Here is a 23,670-nt window from a genome sequence, read left to right as displayed (position 1 = left end):
TTGAGATTAGTCTTCACATTTAAAAGTAGAATGACATGTTAAAACACAGTTCCCACACATTCCTCACCATCTGGGTAATTACTGGTTACTGTGGCACAGTGACTGGAATTGCGGTGTGTAGTGTGTCTGGTGCATCTGTGAGATACTCTAATTGAGGGGCTTTATATATTTTGTTAATATCACACTCCGAAGTCAAATGGATAGGAAGGAAACATTAATCTGTGAAAATTACCTTGAGTGATCACTGTGATATTGTGCTAGAATAAAAAGGATAAATACAAAAAAAACTATCCAGAAGTCCTCAGTCATTGTGAACAAACACATCTTGAAGTAGTCATGTTGTCATCAAAAAGTAATGCAAACACATCCTGAAGTACTCATGAAGTAATCCAAACACATCCTGAAATACTCATGAAGTCATCATGAAGTAATACAAACACATCCTGAAGTAGTCATGAAGTCATCCTCAGGTATTCAAGAAGTTGTCTCCTGTTATCCCCAAGTTGTCATGAAGTCATCCTGTAGTAGTTAAAGATATTCACACATTTTTCAGGGAAGTCATCAGAACACCATCCTAGAGTAGTTTTTGTGATGACTCTAGAGTCATCTCATTTAAATATTTCGCCCTATACACATACTTCAGGATGGCTTGGGATGACTTCCCCAGATAATTACAAGAATAGCTCAGCTGAAGTCATCCGATGACTTCAGAATGACTCCAGGAAGATCTTCCTTTTTGACTTGGGGTTTGTGTTCTGTATATTTTTTTTACTGGAATTTGGGCTTAGAAAAGTGTCTGGAGGCATGAATGCCTCTTTTTGTAATGCGAGGAACAGGGAAGGGGACGAAGAGGTAACGGGAGAGGGAGAAGATGTTTCATTTGTGAGTGTGATTTTTTTTTTTTTTTTTTTTTTTTTTTTTTTTTTTAAGGGGTCTCGAAGTGTTTTCTGAACACCCACCTGCCAAATTCTGGGATTTTCGAAAAACAAGGCTGTACAAACTTAATTCGACCTCATTCCCATTTCTTCCAAGCTACACTTCTTGTTTTTTCATCTTATTTTTGCAGATTTGTCTTCCCTGCGATCTTCATTTGTCACAGTTTCCTATGTACCCCCCCCTTTCTTTCTTTGATGGACGTTTCTCTCTTTCTCTGGGTCAAGGCCATCAATGGAAAATAAGTCCCACTCCCCAAAAATGAGCCCCACTTTCCACAACAGATTAAGCACATCTAAAGTGGTTTTAAGTAAGGTGAAGTCTTCAAATTATTTGTATATTTCTAGAGTGCACCTTTACTGCGGAGTGCCATGGCACTGAAGGGTTTACAGATAAGACATCTGAGGAGGTGTTTTAAAAAGGGGATAGACGTGGGAGTCGTGACCTCCATTTTCTGCAGTCTTGTTCACTTGACTCCTGGCACTGTTGCTAGCAAGACCTCCACCTTGTGACCTGCTGTGTACTGCCTCTGAGAGCCATCATGCCATGTCCTGTAGGTGATAGGGCCCCTGCCCTTCACACAGGAAGAGCTGGATAAGCTGGTGGAGGAGGTTGTAACCCTCAATGGACAGCTATATGGGACACCAGAGGAACAGGTGAGTCCAGTGGCCCAACCATGTGAGATTGGTGTTGTGTGTGATGGTGAGTTGGCCATGTGAACTGTATTTGGTGTAGATCCATGCATGTGGCATACCGTACAGGCGTGTGGGCAGAGAGGGTGGTTATGTATGCCTACCTTCTGTTACAGTTGTATAGTGTAAACCTCTGTTGGTATGGTGTATGTGTACATGAGTTTCTCTTTTTAACTGTCATCCATACAGGTGAACGCCCATCAGAAGAAAGGGAACTGGCTTGCCATCGCCAAGCAACTGCCGACCCTGGGGCCCACATCCAGCGAAGCACCCATTGTCACAAGTGGTGAGAGGACCTGAGACGCTGAGCCTGGAAGACCATAGAGTCCCAGCTGGGGATGTCCTCCCAACGGGGAGGGGTGCCTGTCAGACCCTGACCCCCCCCCTAATAGCCCACATTTTGGTGGTGGCCTACCCTCAGGTGGATGGGCATTTGAGGGCAGCACAGCAGCCACAAGGGGGTAAGTACTGACTGTTACCTGGTACTGTGCTCTGGTTGAATGCTGTTTGCTGTACCTTCAGTGACGATGTAGTAGCTGACAAATGTTTCTAGACTAGTGGTAATCAGTTGGTACCACCTTGCCAGTGTACGAGATGTGGAGCAGCAATCATGGTTTGCTATGTGGGAGTTTTGGAATCATGTATCATGACATCATTTTTACTGCCTGTGAAAATGCCCAATGTCAATGCACATGTGTTGCACATCCTGCCCTTCCTATGCATGTGAGCTGGTGTTTCACCATACCCTTTTAGCCTATTCGGGACCATTCCTATTCAAATGTCTGTCAGTGGCTCTAAGGTGTCTGACCACTGTCCTCTGTGCTGATTACCTCTTGCAGAAACAGGTTAAGTCACCTATTAGGTACAGGTTCTGAACATTACCTTTTTACTGCTAAAGATCTGGACTACATGCAAGGCTGCCATCTCATGTACAACACAGATATGGCCTTTCTAGGCCAGTACATATCTGTGTTTGTCGTTGTAACTCCATTGTCCGTTTATCTCCATTCAATGGGGTATGTGAAGTTAGCAACAAAGGGACATTCTACTTAGGGGGCATGCTTTGGGTATTTGTAATACAGGTGCTATTCCATGTGATTGATGTGGGCATTTCATCTCCGTTCCAATGGGTGTGTAGTGGAGAACGTTAGTGATTTGCCAGAGCCAGCTTTATACAAAATGTGATGTCAATGGTATGTAAGGATATGGCCTTCCAATTCTTCTGTAACCACAGCTTCAAACCCAATCTGACCACAGACACCCTCAAACCGGACGCCCTGACACAGGACCCCACGAACAACACCAACCTCCTTCACACTTGGACCCTCGCCAACAAAGATGACATCGCACACACCATGACCTCCATCCACTCCGCATCCCCAGCGGACCCTTGCCCCTACCACATTTTCAACAAGGCAAGCAGCATCATCGCTCCCCACCTCTGAAGCACCATCAACAGCTCCTTCGAATCAGCCACCTTCCCAGAAATCTGGAAACACGCAGAAGTCAACTCACTACTGAAGAAGCCCAAGGCAGACCCGGATGACCCGAAGAACTATCGTCCGATCTCCCGCCTCCCTTTCCCGGCCAAAGACATCGAAAAAGTAGTCCATGCCCAACTCTCCCATTTCCTAGAAGACAGCAAAGCTCTCGACACCTCCCAATCAGGATTCCGAAAAATCACAGCACCGAGACCGCACTCATCGCTGCCATGGACGACATAAGGATCATGCTCGATAAAGGCGAAACCGCAGCACTCATCCTGCTGGACCACTCCGCTGTTTTAGACAAGGTATGCCATCACACCCTACGTACACGTCTCTACAACACCGGAATCCGCGACAAAGCCCTCAATTGGATCTCATAATTTCTTACCGGCAGAACCCAGAGAGTCCGCCTTCCACCATTCCAGTCAGAAGCCTCCAGAATCATCTGTGGCGTCCCCCAGGGTTCCTCACTCAGCCCTACGCTCTTCAATGTCTACATGGCCCCTCTTGCCAACATCACACGAACACACCACATCAACATAATATCATACGCAGATGACACTCAGCTGATCCTCTCCCTCACGAACGACCCTACTACTGCAAAAAACAACCTCCACAATGGACTTCTCACCATCTCCAGCTGGATGGAATCAAGCCGCCTCAAGCTCAACACCGACAAAACTGAGGTCCTCATTTTCGGCCCCAACCCTTCAGCTTGGAATGACTCCTGGTAGCCCAAGACTGTAGGCACTGCGCCCTCACCCACCACCCACGCTCGCAACCTAGGCTTCATCTTGGACCCCACTCTCAGCATGACTCAGCAGGTCAACACAATCTCCTCTTCCTGCTACAACACCCTCCGCATGCTCCGTAAGATCTTCAAGTGGATCCCCGTCGAGACCAGAAAGACCGTCACCGATGCCCTCGTCAGCAGTAGATTGTACTACGGCAGCGCCCTCTATGCTGGAACAACAGACAAACTGCAATCAAAGCTACAACGAATCCAGAATGCAGCCGCCCGCCTCATCCTCGATGTACCACGCCGCAATCGCATCTCCTCGCACCTCAAAGACCTGCACTGGCTACCCATACCAAAGAGGATCACCTTCAAGCTCCTGGCCCACGCTCACAAAGCCCTCTACAAAACAGGACCCGCTTACCTCAACAACAGACTCCCCTTCCACCCCCCCCCGCACGCCATCTCCGCTCTGCCGCCCTCGCCACCATCCCCCGCATCCGACGCACCACTGCCGGAGGAAGATCCTTCTCACACCTTGCCGCAAACACCTGGAACTCGCTACCACTCCAGTTACGCCAGACCCAGGACCTCCTGACGTTCAGGAAACACCTCAAAACATGGCTTTTCGACCAGTAGCTCCCCACCCCCCCAGCGCCTTGAGACCCTAACGGGTGAGTGGTGCACTTTATAAATAAACTGATTGATTAATTGGTAATGGGCTACCTACATTAAGTTTCAATGGTTAATTGGGAGCACACCATGTGGAGTAGGAAAATCCGGTTACCCTTTTGACTTAGCTGATGTGTCCAGTCAAGTGAGGAATATGTATTGCATCATTGCTGTGATCATGAAGTGATGGTCTGGTTCTACCACTATGCAGAAAGCAGGTACGTGTTATATTTGAAGATCTATTTACTGCACTGGCAGACGTGTTGGGCTATATGTAAATCATGTGTACATGTCATTTCCGTGTGACATTTGTGTAGCCTGTAGTTAGGCATACGTAATCACATGTCATGTATGGTGTGAGTGATGTAGGTGTGCTCATGTTGCCAAGTCCTGGAACTTTGACTGCATGTCAGGTGGAATGGTAGGTGGCCTATGATGTCTATAGTGTCTGCCTGTTATGTAGTTGTTGTGACAGTACACTCTGTGATTGGCTAAGAATGTGTAATGGGTCATATGTAGGCCATCGTAGCTGGACATGCAATAATGAAGTGATGGGGTGTATCAGTGTTTGGTGTATGCTGATATTCCTTTGTAATTTTGTGAATGTCATGCCATGGCTGTTATCCAGACATGTTTTCTACACATCAGCACATCAGTTGTCACCTGTATGTGAGTGCCACTTGTGGCTTGATCAGTTCAGGTACCCCTGTTGGCATATATGTATTGGGGTGAGCTAGCAACATGATATGTATGTCATGTGCTGTCTGGGATGTGATTTGGGTAGTCTACACTTTGAAGGGACATAAGAATTTGAGATGGACTGGTCAGGTGTACTTTCAGGACATGCATGATCTGTTGGGAACACTCACCTGCTCTTCCAATTGGTGATGGGAGTATAGAGGGATGGGTTACGGAATAAGCATGATGTATCTACTTCATCAAGGGCATGAGTAGCATTTAGATATGCTTTACAGCAGTACAGATGGATTAATCCAATCATGCTAAATTACAAAAAATTTGATGTGGGTGAGAGGGATGACCTGAAGTGGTGGATAGTATTAACATGATGTGGAATGGGATAGGATATGTGTAATGCCAACTGAGATAGCTTAGCCTGGACCTGTTCACCTGCAGTACTATATGTTTCCATGTGTGATGACCCTTTCTCTCCCTCTTTGTCTCTCCCTCCCACTCTATTTGTGTGCATCAGCTTGCGAAGGAGACTGGGCACAGGTGAGTGGAGATGCTGCTGTCCATGGGACCTGGAGTGCTGTGACCAGCGACAGCGAGGGACCCAGTGACCCAGCGGGCAAGGGGAGTGCCACAGGGGAGAACTGGACATCATCATCGGAATCCTCCTCCAGTGGACACTCCCTGGCGGTGGCGGAAACATCTGGGACCACTCCAGCACCATCTTTGTCTGCCACCCCCTTACTACCACCGCCCTTCCTATAGCTCCCCTCCCAGTCTGTGCCTGCTCACCCAGGAGAGTGGACATCTCTTTTGCCGCAGGCACCTCTGCCCCTGCCTCAGTCAGCCCGCTGCCCTCAGTGAGGAGGCTGTTGACCTCCTGAGGTTGAACTCTGTGGGTCAGTCGACCATCGTGAATGCCATCCAGGGACTTGCAGCTCAAGTACTACAAAGTAATGCATTCCTGGAGGACATTCACGATGCAATGGCTGGCCTACAGAGATCCTTTCAGGCTCTGGCCTCCACACTGATGGCAGCCAGTCATCCTTTGTCTTCCGTCCCCCCTCCATCGTTTTCTATGCAATCCTACACCCCTGTTTCCCGTCTAAGCCAGAGCACACAGACAGAGAAGTATGCATCCATCTCAACAGCAAAGGACACCACAGTCATACACAAGCACCACAAGACCCACCACCGGCATGCACACATACAACACCCATCTGTAGATACACCAACACCCACCACATACACAGACTCCCTCACCACCCCCACCTTCACATACCCTACACCTGACACACCAGTGGACACCACATCAACTTTCACAGATACAGCCACAACCCCAAACCTACCCACAGTCAGCACAGTAGCAGGCCTGCAGACATCAACCACATCTGCAGCGACCATAACCACCGACACACCTACATGCAGCACATCCACCATACCTGCAGTCATCACCCCAACAGACAGTCAACCATCCAGCATAGCATCTCCCAGCTCCTCCACCCCCTCCTCCCAAGACACACAAACACACACACTCCCCAACCCAACAGACACAAAGCACACAGAAGCATTCCTCGCCGCACACACCTGCACCCAAAACATCCACCAAAACACCTCCTTCAAGCACTTCCTCCACTCCCAAACCCTTTTGCCAAAACCCTCCCTGTGTGTCTAAGAAGTTTTTTCTCTTGGAGTTGAACCTTTTTCCCTTTTACTCCCACCCTGTGTGACCCCCAGAAGATCTGTTCCCTAAGCCACATCCGAAGACCCCACCTCCCAAGCCCAAACACCCCCCTCCCAAACCTAGGCTCAAACCCCCAGGACCCCTGCCCCAATCCTTGAGGTGCTTGCCTGCCTCCGTCATGCCCCTCCCCGCGGATGTATTTAGCAGTCAGGAGTCAAGTTGGGGCAGTTTGACATGCCAGATATGCATGTTGCACTTTGGACATTGGGACTGGCCTAAGGCTTTTTATATTTGTAAATTATGCTATCTTTAAGATTTTTACCTTTATTTATACACATACATCTGGGCCAGACAGTTGTTGATTCTAACGTTATCATCTTTGTCCTGCCTTTTATTCCTCATGGCTGTTATGGTCTTGCCAGCTTCTTATTGTGTATGACTGTGTTATGTGTTTGTGGTAGTTGTTCTGCTAGTTGTGTCTGAGCTGCTTGTGTGGCTGTGTGCTTTGCATTTCTCCTACAATGATTGCTGGGTATGGTGTGTTGTGCATGTATGTGTGTGAGCCATACAATTATGTTGCTTTGTGTGGATTGATTGTGTTGCTTTTGTGGTTTGGGTTGTAGTGTGCCCTTATATAGTTGTACTGTATGTGTGTGTGTGTGTGGTGATTGGTATGTCAGAACCGCTGTGTGGTGTGTTTGCCTGGTGTGAAGAATGCCTCGTATGGCTGTGTGATTGTATGTCTTGGTACATTGGTGTTTGTAACGTTGTGTTGTATATATGTATTGTCAGGTGGGGGTGTGAGTCAATTAGTTTTGACAGTGCGTTTGCGGTGTTGCGGTTGTTGTGTAGTGTTGTGTGTTATGTTTGACAGTGCCTTTGCTGTGTGTATGCGGCTCGGTATGTGTTTTGCTGGTGTGTGTTGGCCATGGTTTATGTTCTGGGTGTGTGCGGGTGTGTATATGGTTGTGGGTGACTGTGCGTGTCAGTGTGGGAGTACGTGTATGTGTCGTCCTTTCCACCCGTTCCGGATGTGTATGTCGTGTGTGCTTCGCGACCTTGCCATTTTGCAACAGTGACAGGTAGGTGTGTGTACTCATGGTTGCTGCCATTGTCATCATCACTGGTTCCGGAGTTGCTGGACAAAATCGTGGCAGAAATCTTGGAGGTGTGCTACTTTGTAATCTGTCCAGCAGAAACATGGTCTCTGCCGGCCTGAAGGTGCCTCCTGCCACCTGTGGCAATCTGACTGCACTGGCTCTGCCGGCGGTGGTTTGGTTGTACTCTGTTGTGAGTACCGCCATGGTCCTAATTTGGCAGTCTTCACCGCCAGGCTGTTGGCGGTACAATCGCCACTGCCAACATGGTGGTCATGGAACCACCAACATCTTAATGACCCCCTTAGTCTCTGAAATGGTGATCGGATTTCTCCAGTGAGACAAGACTGCAGGCAGTATCTGAAAACTGCGCTTTGGGATCAGATACTTTTTTCGCCAAGGATAGAATTTACTGTGTGATGAAGCTCCAAGCATGACAAACCTGTTTCTTCACCCCAGGGAAGTGGTGCCTGCACCAAATAGACTCTGGTCATTGGTCCCAGTCCTTATCAGCCTTGAAGTCAATATTTCTGTGAGTCCCATTTATCCTCAGCGTCTCACTTAAGGCTCCTATTCTTCATAGGGTCTTTGGATTTCAGGGCTTGACTCAGCAAAGACCTTGTGAATGATCCATTACAGGCACAATATTGACAGGGCTATTGGGCATCCAGGAAAAAGTGTTTGTTCAGTTTGCAGTGCCCCCGTAGCCACAATTGAGGTGAGCCTACTGACCATTGGAGTCCATTTCTTTGTCCTGGGTAAAAGATCGATCAGGTCCAGTCATTCAGAGCTCCTCTCCGGTTACAACAGGCGGGGTTTAGACCTCTTTTAATTTTCCACAGGTCCAGAAAGTGCTCTGAGGAGGCTTCTTTGGGCTTCCCTTTGCAATGGCCTGTCTTCTCCCTGACCAATGTGGTATAAGTTTCCAGGTGGTTACCCTGCCCACTTTATCAGCAGTTTCTGTTTGCCATACTGCAAACAATCCCATAGTGCACCGTATACCTCTGTGTTCACCCAGAGGTATCGCAGGGGAATTCACCAGTCTCCTTCTCTGTGCAAACTTTGAAGTGGGTTTGGGGCCAGATTCCTTCCACTGGGGCCAGCCTGGCTAGTGTGGGCATGGCGGCCAACCCCATAAACCCCCCCCCCCCCACCCCCAGGTTTCACTTTACTTTTACTGTGAAAGGGCAGGCCTCACCTTGCTCTTTGAAGTCAGTGTACTTCCTGGGTACATCTCAACTGTCTTTCCAGCAAGAGAAGAAAAAACACCTTCCCACATCTCATTAAGGTCAAGCACTGCCAGACCAGGTGTCATTAAGCCAAATCTTTTTAGCCTACTGGAGGTTAAGGCAGGTAAAACATAACCTTCTAAAAGGTACTTTTCCTAAATATTTATTAAAAATCAAACCTTACCATGAAATTGCATTTTTCATAACTATTAAAATAGTCTTTGAGTGACGTTTGTAGCAGTTTCTGTCCAAGGTTGTAGATTACAGTTTATAATCTGTACTGTGATGTTTTCTAGGATCCAGCTACCTCACTAAAAGTGAAAGTAGCTTTTAGGGTCCAGTCATTAGAGTAACATGCCAAATTTAATTTCACATATGTTCCACTTTTATATATTAGGCATCTTACCTTGTTGGCAAAACAGTGTACTTAGCGGTGACTTTTTATTATGTAAAAGAAGGGTTTTACACCTATCAAAAAGGGGTCTAGAAGTGACAGCATGTTTGTAGGCTGCTATAGGCATGCTGCACATTGTAGGCCTAAAGCCATGTTTCCCAGGCGGCCTGCTCTGTGGATGGTCAAATAGGTGCTGCAGTTCATTGGTGGTATTGAACTGTTAGGCCCTGGGTGCATTAGCTACACTGTATACTAAGGAGTTATAGACAAGTTATATAAGTCAGTCGGGTTAACTAATTTAACCATGTTAAGTGGGAGCACAAACATTTTACTCCAGATTAGCAGGTATGGAGTGCACAGAGTTCTAAATCCAGCAAAATAGGTAGGGCGTCAAAAAATATCGAGTGAAAAAATGCAAAAGATAGTCATTTCCTACAAGGAGTATTTATCGTTGACTATTTATTGATCATACAGTTTGGAGTTGTCCTTAGCCCATAGCTGATGTTTAACAAAGAAAACAGTGCAACTGGAGATAATAAGCATTTGTTCCACCTAAAGTAAGAGATATCTGCGAAATATTGCAGAAACTGTTTTCAAGGGCAGTAGACTAAATCACTGAAGAATGAAGAGACCAACACAAATGTAGCTTACAGAAGCTAATGCTTGAAGGAATTGTAGTGTGCTGTGAGCAGAGGTGAAATCTGGGTATTCTGGCCTGAACCTTTTAGTAGAACCAACAGCATTAAACACTGCTGCTGCTGTTTCATAATCTGCCGAATAGTCAGTGGTGGATAATAGGCCTGTTTGTATTTGGTAATCATTCTGGAGCGAATGGGGACTAAGAGCTAGATGAACTTAAGAATTGAATAGAGATTTCCTAATTGTGATTTTGTGCAAATCGCAATTAGGAATCACTGTTTCTAATGTATGAAACTCTTGAGTTTCATAAACAATTCCTAGTGAAGCACAACTTGACCTATCTCATGAATGTTAATGAGGTAGGTCACAATTTGCAGCCATTAGTTATCGCAGCCATCACAGGGATGGTGGTCTGCTGGGGTCAGAAGACCACCATGTCTGTGACTGCTTTTGAATAAAGCAGTCTTTAAAAAATGTTTTTAAAAAATGCAGCCCATTTTCCTTAAAGGAAAATGAAATGTGTTTTAAAAAGAAAAAAAAAATATTTTGAAGTTTCATTTTTTTAAAGAGTATGAAGTGAACTGTGGGACCCCTGCCTACTCTTAAAAATATTTTCCCAACCATTTTCAAAGTAGATGGGGGTCCCTTGAGTACCTTTCCTCATTTCTGAATAGGTTACCACCAACATTTTATTGGTGGTAAATTGCGAATGTTTTGTGAAGGACGTGTGGTGGCAAAACATTTGTACATACCTTTCCCATTTAGTATTAGGAAGAGATGCCCTTAACATCCCCCTTCCAAATACCAAATCACAAAACACAAACTGCGATTTGGTAACATGTTACTGAATCATAGTTTGGGTTTTCTATGTGGCAAAAAGCATTTTTGCAGTCGCAAGCAGCCCAATTCTGCAAATCATTTTGGAAGCACTTACTGAACCACTACAGCCTGGAATGTATTAGATAATGACAGTCCTAGGAGAATGCAGTCACTCCATGTCATTTGCAGAGCACTCAGCAATTAAAGGGGCGAGCTACCAAAAAAACAGGAACAGTTGGCTTGGGATCGGTGATTATGAAGAAATGTGGTAGAGGTGTAGAATTTATCTGATGGGAACATTGTGCTTTGGCTTATATCCTAAACCAGGTGAAAGTAAGATCTGCCATCAGGATTATGTGATTACCTTGAATCCTGTCCTTTCTGTTGTTTGTGTTTCTAATCAGTCTAGTGCAGTTAGGTTTCTTGTTAGGTACAAGTAGTTCAAAGCCTCTACATTGCTTTAGTGTTTAAGGTATGGGTTAAGTTCATTAATGTATTTAAAGCAACCAACCATGGTTGGTTGTCCTTGGAAATTGGTCTATTTTGTAATCTTCCTTATGTATGTAAAGATCAAAAGATTTCCAAGAGATCTTTCTGTCCACTGGAGAGTCCATCTCGAAGCAAGCTTTCTTTATTGCCCCAGGAATTGAAAATGCAAAACCCTATACAAGAGAAAGGTCTTGTGCCAATAAAAGTAGAATTTCTGTGAAAGAGAGCAGCATGCGTCAAAGTAAACCTTAAAGGTTTTTTTGTAAAAAGATAATTGTGAAAAAGAAGGGTCAATGGGTGTTTCTGTTGTGGAAGTAATGCTCGTGTTGGGAACACTATAGTTTATCTGAGGTGGGCTATGGCTAGGTTTACGTGTAACAAGAAGGATCACTTTGCTTGAGTGTCAGTTGAAAAGCAATCCTAACATCTGTCAGTAGAATGGTTCCAAAAGGTCCAGGGGCATCAATTTAAGAGGGGGTGGTGATTATAGTGATTATGTACTGGCTGTAGTAAAGAAAAAGCAAATGCACCATTTTCTACTGCCATGGTATGGAATTCGTAAATCCATAAGATGTCTGACTCAGAGGTTTTCCTTATACATAAATAGGTGAGGATTAATGTGAAACATTTTCAGTGATAACTCTAAGGAAGTCTAAATGACAAGTTTTCCGTACAGGAAAAAGTCAGTGGAGGTCTTTGGAGTGTTATTTTACTGATTAGACTACTGCTTATATAGTGACGTATGGTTTGGGTCTGCTAAGAAGGCAAACCAAGATATTTGAACATTATGCTGGATCCCAGCATTTCAGAACAAGTGATTTGTTGTAATGATTTGAGGTGTTTGGCCGGTGAGGATAGTTTTCTGCAGCAGTATACAGAGAAAGACCATACTAAAACTGTAGCATCTCCTTGTTCTATCATGCAAGTCCATCTGAAAATGTTCAATGTATGTGGAATTTTGTGATCTCAATATCTGTGTGAATCACCACCCTCTTCTGGACAGTATGGAGGTATAAATGCTTATCTTGGAATGTTTATGGTTGGACAGAATTCTAGTTCTGGGGTCTAGCTGGGGCTTCTGTAGTTGGCAGTTGCTACCTGGAGGCTGATGCTGTGAGATCTGTACTGCATGTCTACCATTCTCCTGAAAAAAAAAAAAAAATGTACCAGTTCACTTTGTTTGCCAGACCATTTTCCATAACCTTGGATGCATTAAGTAAGTTTACAAAGCATTTTCTTTAAAGGTTAAATAAAAAGAATTGACGGTTGTGTTTTTTTTTTTTTTTTTTTTTTTAAAGGCAATACTGTATTTTCATGTTATTCTTAGTCCTGTAGTGATAAAATGTTAACAAATCCTTTCTTGGTCCAATGGTCAGCAATGATCAACTTGTTCTAAAGAGAGAAAAATGACTGAAAATAATCTCTCAAATTTAAATATGTACCCTTTTTGGAAATGCTGTTTCAACATGATCTGTTTTGTCCTAGGAGCCAATATGCCATTATACTCTCATTATTCCTCACCACATCACCTGCAAAGCTAATTTCCATATCTTATTCAATAAACATTCATCACATTACTTGCTGAATTCATACACAGCAGTGCAGGGAAAACCTGCGTGTTTCAAGGCATCATGGTAATTCTTAGAATTAACTTCATTGGAGTGCCCAAACAGTGCCTCGTAAAAGACAATTTGTTTGCATATTCGGTAAGGGAGTCTCAAGAATTTACCTTTTATTGTGATTATAGTCCTAAGCAAGACAATTCAAGGGATTTCCATGGTATCTTGGGGTGAGGACATAACTGGCTGTTTCCCCGCTCACAAGTTCAAGGAATCAGTGGTCAAGTGTAGGTCAGCAAGAGTGCATGAGAAGGATCAGTAGCACTGGAATCTTGTATATCCATTTCATGCTGTTTATAATATGGGTTGTATGTCACAATAGTAACAATAAAACAAAAATATTGCAACTCAAATATTGCCTACAACAATATTGACTTTCTGTACACTGTAAATAAAATGACGTAATCATTATAACTGAAACATCGACTAAAATAATTAGTTAAAACAGCAACATTCACCAAAATATTGTATTACAGACAGAGGGACTTACCCACCTTCCCACCGACGACCAAAGGTCCCAAATAAATTGTGCTTTGTATCCTGGGCTACTCTTGCATGAGATGTAGTACTGTAAGATCACTCAAACTTCAGTAAGTAAATAAATGACGCTTGCGTGGTCTCATGGTACTGTAGGCGATGCTTGAGCTGCAGTATCACAATAGTACTGTAAGAAAAATAAAATAAAACAAGAACATGAAAAATGTGGGGTGGGTGTCCTTGCGGGGTTGAATTAGGCTTGACATGGAATTTAATGCAGGTTATGGCCGGCAGCCAACCCTACACCAACATGGCCAAAGGCCTTGCACTCTATGGTGTCAGGGGGTTGGCTGCCCGGGGGGGGGGGGGGGGGGCTTTGGTGCCCAACAGTCAACCCCACACCTCGCATAGCCAAAAGCTATGTCCATTGAGGAAGTTGAGTGAATAAGATTAAACAAAAAAAACAGAGTCACTGACAAAAGTTAAAGGGATATTGTGGTTAGGTATGGTAATATGATTTTACTGTACATTAAACAAAACCTCATACATTCACTTGGAAAACGAAAAGATTAAGTGATATTATAGATAAATAAGATAATAATATTTTAGCCTATGTTTAAAAAAACTCTAGCATTTCACTGAAAGAAACAAAGTTTAAAGTGATGTTTTATTTGGGTAGAGTAGTAATATTAAAAACGAATGTTTAACTTGCACCCTATTATGCACTGTAAGTGATCCCAGTCATTACATCACTCATTAGATGTTAAATGTCATCATTGATGATGTCACTAATGAGATCTCAAATGACATCATCGATGATATCACTGATGACATCTCAGGATTAACATCCTCCAGTCCACAAGTACATCAAGTCATGGTGCTCTTCATATTTTGGGAATCCCCGATTCAAGAGTCTTCCTCAGTCTAGTCACCTTTCATCCAATGGTGTTTCATTAAGAACTCTGAAAACTGCAGGTTGATTTCTAACAAAATGTGAGGAATTGGACACATAGCCTGTATCTCTCCCTAGCTTCAAAAGCTCCCAATCAATTACTGAGCTCTTTTCATTGTCTTGCTTAAATACTTTCACCAACTGTGTCTTCATGCTGGTCATAACATGCACATACACCCTGTCCCAGCCTCACCCTTGTTCAATTGCTGCTGGCACAAGACCTACTTCTGGCAGTGCCTGAAGATAGTTGAACCACAGGGATTTGATTAAGTGACCCAATTTGCTACTACTTGTCCATACTTTGTGAAGACGGACAAGGTTTACCTCTGAGTACCAACTTTATTGCTACTATTTTTTTTGTCATTAAGCTTTTTATGGTGTGTGATCAACCCCATATTTGTTCATATGGGATAAACCCAGACAATAAACCCATTTACCAATTTATATAGGTGTGTTGAAATGTTGTCAAGAGTCCATGGTTTGTTCATTTTGCTGCAGTTTCAAATGTTGTTTTATTTATAAAGTAACATTACATTTGAATGCACAGTGATGCGTTAGTCTTTGTGCTGTCTTCATGTAGATATGTTTTACGATTACATTTTTGTCGTTTTCCTCAACCAGTGAAATCCAAAATGGTTCATGTTTTCTCCCTACCAAAATGTCTTTCAGGAAATGACATGCAACAGCATGAATGTCCATTTTGTCAACTAGTCTGTTCAAGTAGTCAGATCCTACAGGAGCATGTTGACCTGCACCTACTGGAAGAAAGCCACTTAACACATGGTAGGTTTTGAGTTGTTTGCATACAGGGATTGAGTATGGGATTGTTTGCAACTGTGCCATAATCTTTCACCTAATATAAATTGTAGAATTTAAGTGTGGTTGTTGCTTACCATTAAAAAAAGAAATCTGTCTGTAATTGTGTATTTTTCACATAGTGCAGAGATAATAATTTTGTGTGTTTAGCATTACTGTAGATTAGCTACCAATATTGCATCCTAACAAAACAAACAGATCATGAAGGAGGAACATTTTGCATTGTCCTCAGACAAGATGGCTGATTATGACCTTGGCAGATGGGATACTCCGTCACAAAAATGTCGGATATCCTGTACTGCTGTTTTACAAGTTCCATAGGATATAATGGAACTTGTAATATGTGGATGGAATATCCGTCACATTTGTGACAGAGTATCCCATCCACCAAGGTTATAATCAGGCCCTAAGTGCCAAAGCACTTTCACTCTAGGCTAATGTCTCAGACATCTAAAATATTACTAGGCCATTTGAGTGCTCCTTTTCTCTCTAGAAGGTCTGAGAATCCCCTACAAATTTCTCCCACCACGTTCCTGTGACAACAGACCTTGCAAATATTTAGGCAATATATTCCTGTTCTTCGCATCTAAATTGCATACAAGCTCCTGATTGTTTGGCATTTTAATGTATGGGTGAAGAAGTGCATCTAATAAATGACACTTTGTTTTCTGCGGCATCATAGTGAAACGTCTCACAAATACTTCAATTAAAATGATTGATTTTGCCCTGAAAGGGCATTCAGTTTGGGGCCCTGAAACGTCCCCCAGGCTACCTTGCTGCAAATTCGCGCTTCAAAAGCGCTGTTTGACTCCCGCAGCGCGGGACGCGCATGAAAGGACATTCACGTTGGGGCCCTGAACCTGGGGTGGGACTACGTCACGCAGGCTCCCTTACTGCCAATTTGTGCTTCAAAAGCTCAACTCCCAAAGCACGGGACGGGTGCAGACGGGCCCATCTTCGCCCGTCATCGTCTGACAGAGGCTGGGCTGGACGCTACTATCCTCTAAAGAAGTAAGTTTGAACTTTCAAGGCTTGACTTATCTGTCCACACATCCGTGTTTACTACTTTGCCATCCAGAGATGGGGAAACGAAAGGCTGTGGATACTCTCACTCATGCTAGTGGCTCAAAAACATCAAGGAAGCGGTCCAAAAACAAAACGAGTCGTGTACTCAAACAAGGAAGCCACTCCTTGGAAGACATAGATATTTTAATTGAAGAAGTGGAGGCCATTTTAAGAGATAATTCGAATTTACCTCCTTTATAACAGGATCCCCCTGTTCTAAAAATACCAGATATATTTAAGAAAAAACAACTGCAGCCCAATTCATCTAGGGAGACTGAATCAAAGATGATCCCTGAAGCGCCAAGGTTGGAACTACTTTGAGTGTCCTGTAGTGGCTTGGATACTGTATCATGCACTACAGGTGGCCTTCATGCGGGGGATGAGGCTCCTTGTCCCCCCTTGAGCCCTGAGGTTCTGGTAATGTCTAAGATTCCATGTTTTAATCGGTATGGGTCTTTGGGGAACGAAGAAGGATCTTGTAACACTGTTACATATATACGTATTGGGATATGTGTGGATGTTGAAGACGATATTAATTCACCTTTGGGTTTGGATAGATCGCTGACACTGCACGGCAACCTTGATTTCGTCTCTGTTCACCGTAAGCTAGATGAAGTGAAGAACCTGGTGTTGACATTGATGAATTAATTGACGAGGGAAACTGGGTTGTTATGTGGTTGTGGATGTTCCTGATCAAGATTGGATGTGCCCCACCCTGTTACAGCGGGCACATCCACTGTTTTAGCTGCATTTGATCCTAGGTCTCAAGTAAACAACCAATATTTACAGCCTAGTCCTATTCCTTTCCCCACTTTACCTGTTCCTCATACTGAAGGTCCACAGACCCCCTCCTGAGGCCATTAAGTATAAGTGCACGATTGATGCTAAAGATCAGATTTTTTCTGGGCATGGTAGATCCGATAAAACTACACTCGCTGATCATAGTGAGGATCCGGGAGGGGGTGGTTGGTTCCTGGGTGCTGAATGGAGAAGTCCTCCCACCAACTCATTATACTGAGTCACCCGATGACATCCAACATCAGGTTGGAACGAGATGGCTAGCACCCAAGAAGTAGGCTCGAGCCCCTGGGAATAAAGGAGGTACCTTGTTTATGGTTTAAGTACCCAAATTGCCTCCAGGGGTTGTGGAAACCCAGGACTCCTTGTTAAATAAGGTTATTATAATATACTGGCTGAGAGTCCAGCAGAAGTGTCTTTCTGTTATTCGAGCAGATATTGTGGCGGTGGATCAACATTGTCAGCCCGGCTCCAAATTAGATTTTATCTCCATTCGTTTTGTGGACAGGTTGTTAATTAATAACCTTATTGATTTTGAATTGCGCACTTGCTATCTTAGGAAGTCCAGTGGGGTTGGTATCAGTCTTAAATCCTCTCCACCTTCCTAACCTGGTTACGAGCATGCCTTGACCTCAACAGAAAACAATTAGCATCTATTATCAGGTGTTGACTGACTATCCACTGATTCCAATCTAACAACTTTCACCTGGGGTCTGGTGGGTAGGCTGGGGGTGTCTAGTAAGTCCATTGGTTATGGGGAAGTCCAGTGCCCTGACTCCAATTTAACAATTTCGACTTGTGGGTAGGCTTGGGTGTCCAACAAGTCTGTTGATTATAGGGAAGCTCAGTTCTTTGGGCTCAGAGATTTGGGAACTAGAGCTGAACTTCTTATTATGTCTTGAAACTTGGCTGGGCTGGGCAGAAAACTGCTGGATCCCAAATGGGTCAATTATATAAATAAGCAGGTGTAGGAAGTTGGCTCTGTATGCACTATTTCAAAGTAAGGAAGGAATAGTATGCACAGAGTCCAAGGGTTCCTCTTAGAGGTAAGAGAGTGGCAAAAAGAGATAATACTAATGCTCTATTTTGTGGTAGTGTGGTCGAGCAGTAGGCTTATCAAAGGAGCAGTGTTAAGCATTTGTTATACATACACCAGCAATAAATGAGGAACACACACTCAAAGACAATTCCAGGCCAATAGGTTTTTGTATAGAAAAATATATTTTCTTAGTTTATTTTAAGAACCACAGGTTCAAGATTTACATGTAATACTTCAAATGAAAGGTATTGCAGGTAGGTACTTTGAATTAGCAAAATAGCATATACAGTTTTCACATAAATCACATATAGCTATTTTAAAACTAGACACAGTGCAATTTTCAACAGTTCTTGGGGGAAGTAAGAGTTTGTTAGTTTTTGCAGGTAAGTAAACCACCTACAGGGTTCAAGTTTGGGTCCAAGGTAGGCCACCGTTGGGGGTTCAGAGCAACCCCAAAGTTACCACACCAGCAGCTCAGGCCGGTCAGATGCAGAGGTCAAAGTGGTGCCCAAAACGCATAGGCTTCAATGGAGAAGGAGGTGCCCCGGTTCCAGTCTGCCTGCAGGTAAGTACCCGCGTCTTCGGAGGGCAGACCAGGGGGGTTTTGTAGGGCACCAGGGGGGACACAAGTCAGCACAGAAAGTACACCCTCAGCGGCACGGGGCGGCCGGGTGCAGTGTGCAAACAAGCGTCAGGTTTTCAATAGAAAGCAATGGGAGACCAAGAGGTCTCTTCAGCGATGCAGGCTTGGGGGGGGGGGCTCCTCGGGGTAGCCACCACCTGGACAAGGTAGAGGGCCTCCTGTTAAATAAGGTTATTATAATATACTGGCTGAGAGTCCATCAGAAGTGTCTTTCTGTTATTCGAGCAGATATTGTGGCGGTGGATCAACATTGTCAGCCCGGCTCCAAATTAGATTTTATCTCCATTCGTTTTGTGGACAGGTTGTTAATGAATAACCTTATTGATTTTGAATTGCGCACTTGCTATCTTAGGAAGTCCATGGGGTTGGTATCAGTCTTAAATCCTCTCCACCTTCCTAACCTGGTTACGAGCATGCCTTGACCTCAACAGAAAACAATTTGCATCTATTATCAGGTGTTGATTGACTATCCACTGATTCCAATCTAACAACTTTCACCTGGGGTCTGGTGGGTAGGCTGGGGGTGTCTAGTAAGTCCATTGGTTATGGGGAAGTCCAGTGCCCTGACTCCAATTTAACAATTTCGACTTGTGGGTAGGCTTGGGTGTCCAACGAGTCTGTTGATTACAGGGAAGCTCAGTTCTTTGGGCTCAGAGATTTGGGAACTAGAGCTGAACTTCTTATTATGTCTTGAAACTTGGCTGGGCTGGGCAGAAAACTGCTGGATCCCAAATGGGTCAATTATATAAATAAGCAGGTGTAGGAAGTTGGCTTTGTATGCACTATTTCAAAGTAAGGAAGGAATAGTATGCACAGAGTCCAAGGGTTCCTCTTAGAGGTAAGAGAGTGGCAAAAAGAGATAATACTAATGCTCTATTTTGAGGTAGTGTGGTCGAGCAGTAGGCTTATCAAAGGAGCAGTGTTAAGCATTTGTTGTACATACACCAGCAATAAATGAGGAACACACACTCAAAGACAATTCCAGGCCAATAGGTTTTTGTGTAGAAAAATATATTTTCTTAGTTTATTTTAAGAACCACAGGTTCAAGATTTACATGTAATACTTCAAATGAAAGGTATTGCAGGTAGGTACTTTAGGAACTTTGAATTAGCAAAATAGCATATACAGTTTTCACATAAATCACATATAGCTATTTTAAAACTAGACACAGTGCAATTTTCAACAGTTCCTGGGGGAAGTAAGAGTTTGTTAGTTTTTGCAGGTAAGTAAACCACCTACAGGGTTCAAGTTTGGGTCCAAGGTAGCCCACCGTTGGGGGTTCAGAGCAACCCCAAAGTTACCACACCAGCAGCTCAGGCCGGTCAGATGCAGAGGTCAAAGTGGTGCCCAAAACGCATAGGCTTCAATGGAGAAGGAGGTGCCCCGGTTCCAGTCTGCCAGCAGGTAAGTACCCGCGTCTTCGGAGGGCAGACCAGGGGGGTTTTGTAGGGCACCAAGGGGGACACAAGTCAGCACAGAAAGTACACCCTCAGCGGCACGGGGCGGCCGGGTGCAGTGTGCAAACAAGCGTCAGGTTTTCAATAGAAAGCAATGGGAGACCAAGAGGTCTCTTCAGCGATGCAGGCAAGGGGGGGGGGGGGGGAGGGGCTCCTCGGGGTAGCCACCACCTGGGCAAGGTAGAGGGCCTCCTGGGGGTCACTCCTGCACTGGAGTTCGGATCCTTCTGGTCCTGGGGGCTGCGGGTGTAGTGTCCCTACCAGGCGTCAGGTTCTGAGAAGCAGGCAGTCGCGGTCAGGGGGAGCCTCGGGATTCCCTCTGCAGGTGTCGCTGTGGGGGCTCAGGGGGGGCAACTCTGGCTACTCACGGTCTTGCAGTCGCCGGGGAGTCCTCCCTGAAGTGTTTGTTCTCCACAAGTCGAGCCAGGGGCATCGAGTGCACAGTGCCAAGTCTCACGCTTCCGGCGGGAAACGCGTGTTGTTTTAAAGTTGCTCCTCTGTTACAAAGTTGCAGTCTTTGGTGAACAGAGCCGCTGTCCTCGGGAGTTCTTGGTCCTTCTAGATGCAGGGCAGTCCTCTGAGGATTCAGAGGTCGCTGGTCCCTGTGGAAAGCGTCGCTAGAGCAGTGTCTTTAGAAGTGGGGAGACAGGCCGGTAGAGCTGGGGCCAAAGCAGTTGGTGTCTCCGTCTTCTCTGCAAGGTTTTTCAGCTTAGCAGTCCTCTTCTTCTTAGGTTGCAGGAATCTGAGTTCCTAGGTTCTGGGGAGCCCTTAAATACTAAATTTAAGGGCGTGTTTAGGTCTGGCGGTTAGTAGCCAATGGCTACTAGCCCTGAGGGTGGGTACACCCTCTTTGTGCCTCCTCCCTGAGGGGAGGGGGGCACATCCCTAATCCTATTGGGGGAATCCTCCATCTGCAAGATGGAGGATTTCTAAAAGTCAGAGTCACCTCAGCTCAGGACACCTTAGGGGCTGTCCTGACTGGCCAGTGACTCCTCCTTGTTTTTCTCATTATCTCCTCCGGCCTTGCCGCCAAAAGTGGGGCCGTGGCCGGAGGGAGCGGGCACCTCCACTAGCTGGAGTGTCCTGTGGTGCTGTAACAAAGGGGGTAAGCCTTTGAGGCTCACCGCCAGGTGTTACAGCTCCTGCAGGGAGATGTGATAAGCATCTCCACCCAGTACAGGCTTTGTTACTAGCCACAGAGTGACAAAGGCACTCTCCCCATGTGGCCAGCAACATGTCTGGTGTGTGGCAGGCTGCTAAAACTAGTCAGCCTACACGGATAGTCGGTTAAGGTTTCAGGGGGCACCTCTAAGGTGCCCTCTGGGGTGTATGTTACAATAAAATGTACACTGGCATCAGTGTGCATTTATTGTGCTGAGAAGTTTGATACCAAACTTCACAGTTTTCAGTGTAGCCATTATGGTGCTGTGGAGTTCGTGCATGACAGACTCCCAGACCATATACTCTTATGGCTACCCTGCACTTACAATGTCTAAGGTTTTGCTTAGACACTGTAGGGGCACAGTGCTCATGCACTTATGCCCTCACCTATGGTATAGTGCACCCTGCCTTAGGGCTGTAAGGCCTGCTAGAGGGGTGACTTATCTATACTGAATAGGCAGTGTGAGGTTGGCATGGCACCCTGAGGGGAGTGCCATGTCGACTTAGTCGTTTTATCCCCACTAGCACACACAAGCTGGCAAGCAGTGTGTCTGTGCTGAGTGAGGGATCTCCAGGGTGGCATAAGATATGCTGCAGCCCTTAGAGACCTTCCCTGGCATCAGGGTCCTTGGTACCAGGGGTACCAGTTACAAGGGACTTACCTGGATGCCAGGGAGTGCCAATTGTGGAAACAAAAGTACAGGTTAGGGAAAGAACACTGGTGCTGGGGCCTGGTTAGCAGGCCTCAGCACACTTTCAAATCAAAACTTAGCATCAGCAAAGGCAAAAAGTCAGGGGGTAACTATGCCAAGGAGGCATTTCCTTACAGCAGGGTATATGCTTATACCAGCTGGTCGTGCCATGGGAGGTCTATTGATATTGCTTATCAAGAGGTTGCAGTGCAACCACTTGGTATTAAAAATTGATTCCCTGGATTTACTATGTGTGCAGCTTGTATTTAATAGAGATTTCAAAATTATTATAATTAATATTATGCAAGGTCGGTGTCGCGGGGACAGGAGTCTCAGACCTTAATTCGGTTGTCTGAATACTTAGATACCCTGTCTGCCAACACCAGCGTAGTGGTTGCAGGGGATATGATTTGCACATTTGAACCCCCTTACTTAAGTAATGACCTAACAGTTAAAGAGGATGAACAATGGGATATTCCTCATTTGGCGAATGAGCAATTCTGTAGCCGTTCCTGTGTTGCCCTACAGCTGACATCATTGTGCCTTAAGTACGGACTTAGGGCCTGTAATGGTCGAACACTCTCTGATCCAAACATTGCGTCCACCTTCAAACGAGGCCAATCGTTTAGTGTTATTGATTATTTTTTTATTGGATGTCAGGTTATGGCCAATATTGGAGGATATGAAGGTGGGATTTCCCCATGATAGCGACCACAACTCCTTGCTTCTCACCTTACATAGTGTTGAATTTAGGAGGTCCTTGAATACTCATCATACTGTTGTCCCTGAGCCACAATTGGATAATAGTTTTACCCGTGTTAGTTGGCCAAAATTGCTGTCCAACCCGTATATGATTAAGGAGATCTATAAATTGTTTATTCGTGTTATGGCGGACTATGTGGGACATGAGGTTGCTAATATTCCAATGCTTACCATCCACGATATAATGATACATAAGTTGCAGAACATTTTTTTACAAGAAAATTCCCACTAAACAACTAAACACTAAAAATAGAGAGTGGTTTAACAAGGATTGCTCGAAGGCCAAACATTCGCTAAAGCTAGCCATTGTGTCCCGCTCCCAGGGGGAGGTCAGAACAGCTAGACCAGTCTATTATATAGCTATGGCACAGGCAAAGAAAAGCCAGGATGACCTACTCTGGCAGAATCTGTTGGACGTTGCCAGATTTAACAATAATATGTCTTTTTGGAAATTACTGTCTGATAGGCATAGAGAGGGCAAGAACATAATTCGTACCCATATCCAACCTGAGAGTTGGGTCGATCATTTTTCTAATCTTTATGCTATGCTCTGTAATTCTTCCCCTTGTAACCTTCATTCCCAACAGTCAGCCGCAGTGTGCCTACCATTTGGTGACCCGGGAATTG

At 44.8% G+C, this 23,670-nt stretch overlaps 1 protein-coding gene across 4 annotated transcripts in view; it reads left to right on the top strand.

Annotated features, from left to right (window-relative positions):
• Positions 1 to 23,670, top strand: part of ZUP1 (zinc finger containing ubiquitin peptidase 1) — a 225,795-nt gene that overhangs the window by 16,196 nt on the left and 185,929 nt on the right. For all 4 annotated transcript variants that reach the window (XM_069235357.1, XM_069235356.1, XM_069235358.1 and 1 more), the window contains exon 2: positions 15,279 to 15,392. In XM_069235357.1, coding sequence (XP_069091458.1) covers positions 15,279 to 15,392 — 114 coding nt within the window. The remainder of the gene's footprint in view (positions 1 to 15,278; positions 15,393 to 23,670) is intronic.

Source organism: Pleurodeles waltl, chromosome 5, assembly GCF_031143425.1.
Source record: "Pleurodeles waltl isolate 20211129_DDA chromosome 5, aPleWal1.hap1.20221129, whole genome shotgun sequence".
NCBI classification, from domain to species: Eukaryota; Metazoa; Chordata; class Amphibia; order Caudata; family Salamandridae; genus Pleurodeles; species Pleurodeles waltl.
Note: the sequence above shows the minus strand (reverse complement) of the source record. Positions and strands in the feature narration are given on the sequence as shown.